This window comes from Haemaphysalis longicornis, unplaced genomic scaffold (genome assembly GCF_048455015.1).
Source record: "Haemaphysalis longicornis isolate Haplotype H1 unplaced genomic scaffold, Haemaphysalis longicornis Haplotype H1 scaffold_7, whole genome shotgun sequence".
Classification (NCBI taxonomy): Eukaryota; Metazoa; Arthropoda; class Arachnida; order Ixodida; family Ixodidae; genus Haemaphysalis; species Haemaphysalis longicornis.
The window spans coordinates 73,763,672-73,766,118 of NW_027526422.1; the positions used below are offsets into that span (position 1 = coordinate 73,763,672).

Below are 2,447 nucleotides of genomic sequence, written 5' to 3' on the forward strand. Positions count from 1 at the left end.
ATGTCTGCAACTTTTTGAAACGCAACCCTGATAGCGCCATTTTTTTGCTTTGTTCAAATAGTTTTATTGCGTTCGTAATTTTATGCCAAGAACGATGCTTGGAAGACCGATAGCAATAGCCAAGTTTTTGAACTAGTTTCCGCAATTTGTTAGTATTCCTTTACAATGGCCTGCGTGTGCGCCGTTGGAACGACGGAATTTCGAAGAGCAATTTCCGCATCTTTTGCGCTCGTACAAGCCACTACACTGTTTGCGATCGGAGTATTCTTAAAGAAATATGGATAGGTATAGAAGTATACCGGCGAAGTCGGATTATCTGTAGGCACTTGTGAAGAAAAGTGTTTTCAGCATGCGCACCCACAAAGCCATGACTGAGAGTTGTAACGTGGTTCATCATGTGCGCAGGCATGCAAGAAACGCTGCGCGGCACCCTGCAGTGAGCGTTGCGGCTAAGTGGTAGAGAAAGCACAGGGTCAAAATGCGGTCCAAAACCATTTTGAATTTCTAAATAGCGGATGGTTGCAATACCCAGACGAGGCCAGTGACGTAGAAAAAAAATCCCAGGAGCAAAGACCCTCAGGTAAATACGAGCATAGGGACAGGGTTTAGGATAAAAATAGCCCGCTTTTATTTCCACGAATGAAGTTCACCGGTCGTCATGCAGTGCAAAAAAGGCCACTGGGAGACTGTGGGAGTGTACATATAAAACGTCTGTAAATACTCTTCGAAGGTACCAGAAGTCCTACGCTCGAGTGCAGCGCTCATCGCTGGAAACTACGGAGGTCAACGCCTTTAAACATTGCCTTGCACGAGCGCCGCTGAGCAAGCATTCTTCGTACAACTGGCAAAGCCGCCGGCGGAACCTTGGTTCGCACCGTATCGTGATTAGCCTGCACAGTTCTGGGGTCGAAGCTGCGCTCTGCGCCCTGGGAGTGAGCTCGAACAGGGCTTCCGCCAGAGCGGAGCTGGGCGCTGAACTAACGGTGGTCGGAGGCTGGGTTGCGAAGATGCGGGTGGACTTGACCGACGTCGCTTCCGAGACGGATGGAGTGACAGATGGAGGAACGTCGCTGAACGTTGACCCGTCAGTAGACGAATTAGACGCTCCGAATGTGGCAACAGTCCACGTACTGGTAGTTTCAGGGGTCGGTGAAAGTGAAGGCTCGGTGAAGAGCCGTGGTGCGGGAGCGCCAACCGTGCTCGTGAGGGCCTGGGCAGGAACTCGGGAAGGGGTGATGGCCGTAGTGGTAACAGAGTGGTCAGGAGCGCCTGGAGCAGTGGCGTGGGTCACCGGACTGTGACCGGAGCCCGGATGAATGGGGTTGTGAATCTTGAGCGCCAGAACCTTGTGGTGCACGGCGTCCACCGCAGACACCGAGGAGTGGTGCTGGTGTTGGTGCACGTGGTTTCCGTGAACGGGGTGGCGGTGGGCGGTGCGGTTGAGCCAGACCGAAGCGTTGTGCAGCAGGGCCACGACCGGGTCCACGACCCTGCCGACGACGGTTTCTAGCGTACTGGAGATGTTGCCGAAGACAGCGGGTGGCACAACAGAACCGGCACCCGTGGACGAAGGGGCAGGAGGGGATGGTGGTGCTGGAACGTGGACAACGCGGCAGACGAGCACAGGAACCGTGTTCGCGTTGCCCACGGCAGGCGTCGCAGCAGACGGCAGATGCTTGTGCACGTGCTCGTGACCATTATGGTGGTCAGGAACAACATGGCCAGGATGGACGTTGGCGGGAACCTGGTGAACGTGCCCTACGTGCGACTGGTGGGCCGACAGGACGGGGTTGTGGTGCCCCTGTGCCTGGACGGCGTGGCTCCCTTGGTGGTGCTGGTGGGCGTTGTGGTGGCCCTGTTGATCGGCAAGGCCGCTGGGGAAGAGCGCGAACGTCCGTGGAGACAGGTCCTGGCCTTGGACGCCGACCGCGAAAGCGACCAGCAACATCACCGGGACTGACTTCATGGTAAAATGGCTGCGCTAAGACTAAAAAAACGAAAGAAACGTTAAACAATCGCACAGTCATACAAATAACATTTCTTAGCGCGGTATTTCCTAGCTTGAAAACATCACCGTACCTGCCTGTTGCTACGGTGCTTCCACGAATGTGCTTAGTGCGGGCAAGGGGCTCGCTTTATAGCGGTTTGCAGAAAACATTGCTGCACTCCTATTGGTTGTTCTCTCAGGCAGAGCCAGCGAGTGTGACTGAACGTTGGTCCCAACAAATACAAAAAAGTGCTCTGGCGTCCTCCTCTCTTCCACGCATAAAAAACATTTGTGTAAGGCTCCCTTTATTGGTGACGTCCGTCTATGGTTCATCTATGATAAGGAATCTCTGGGATGACGGTATGCTGACGGTGAAGACTTCAGCAGTCTTTTTTATTTTTCTAGTATGGAGAGAGGGCGTATTTAACAGCATAAGAAAGAAACAAAATAAACAACTGCG

The 2,447-nt window shown here is 53.6% G+C and overlaps 1 protein-coding gene across 1 annotated transcript; it reads right to left on the reverse strand.

Moving 5' to 3' along the window:
- Positions 1-660: 660 nt before the first annotated feature.
- Positions 661-2,201, reverse strand: LOC144145952 (uncharacterized). The gene is made up of 2 exons (XM_077677824.1): positions 2,080-2,201; positions 661-1,987 (listed from the first exon to the last, which is right to left on the reverse strand). The coding sequence occupies exon 2, from the start codon at positions 1,964-1,966 to the stop codon at positions 743-745; it is 1,224 nt and encodes a 407-aa protein (XP_077533950.1). The 5' UTR covers positions 1,967-1,987; positions 2,080-2,201; the 3' UTR covers positions 661-742.
- Between the last annotated feature and the right edge of the window lie 246 nt (positions 2,202-2,447).

Excerpts from the sequence above, each read along its gene's own strand:
- LOC144145952 (XM_077677824.1), bottom strand. The coding sequence starts at position 1,966 with ATGAAGTCAGTCCCGGTGATGTTGCTGGTCGCTTTCGCGGTCGGCGTC.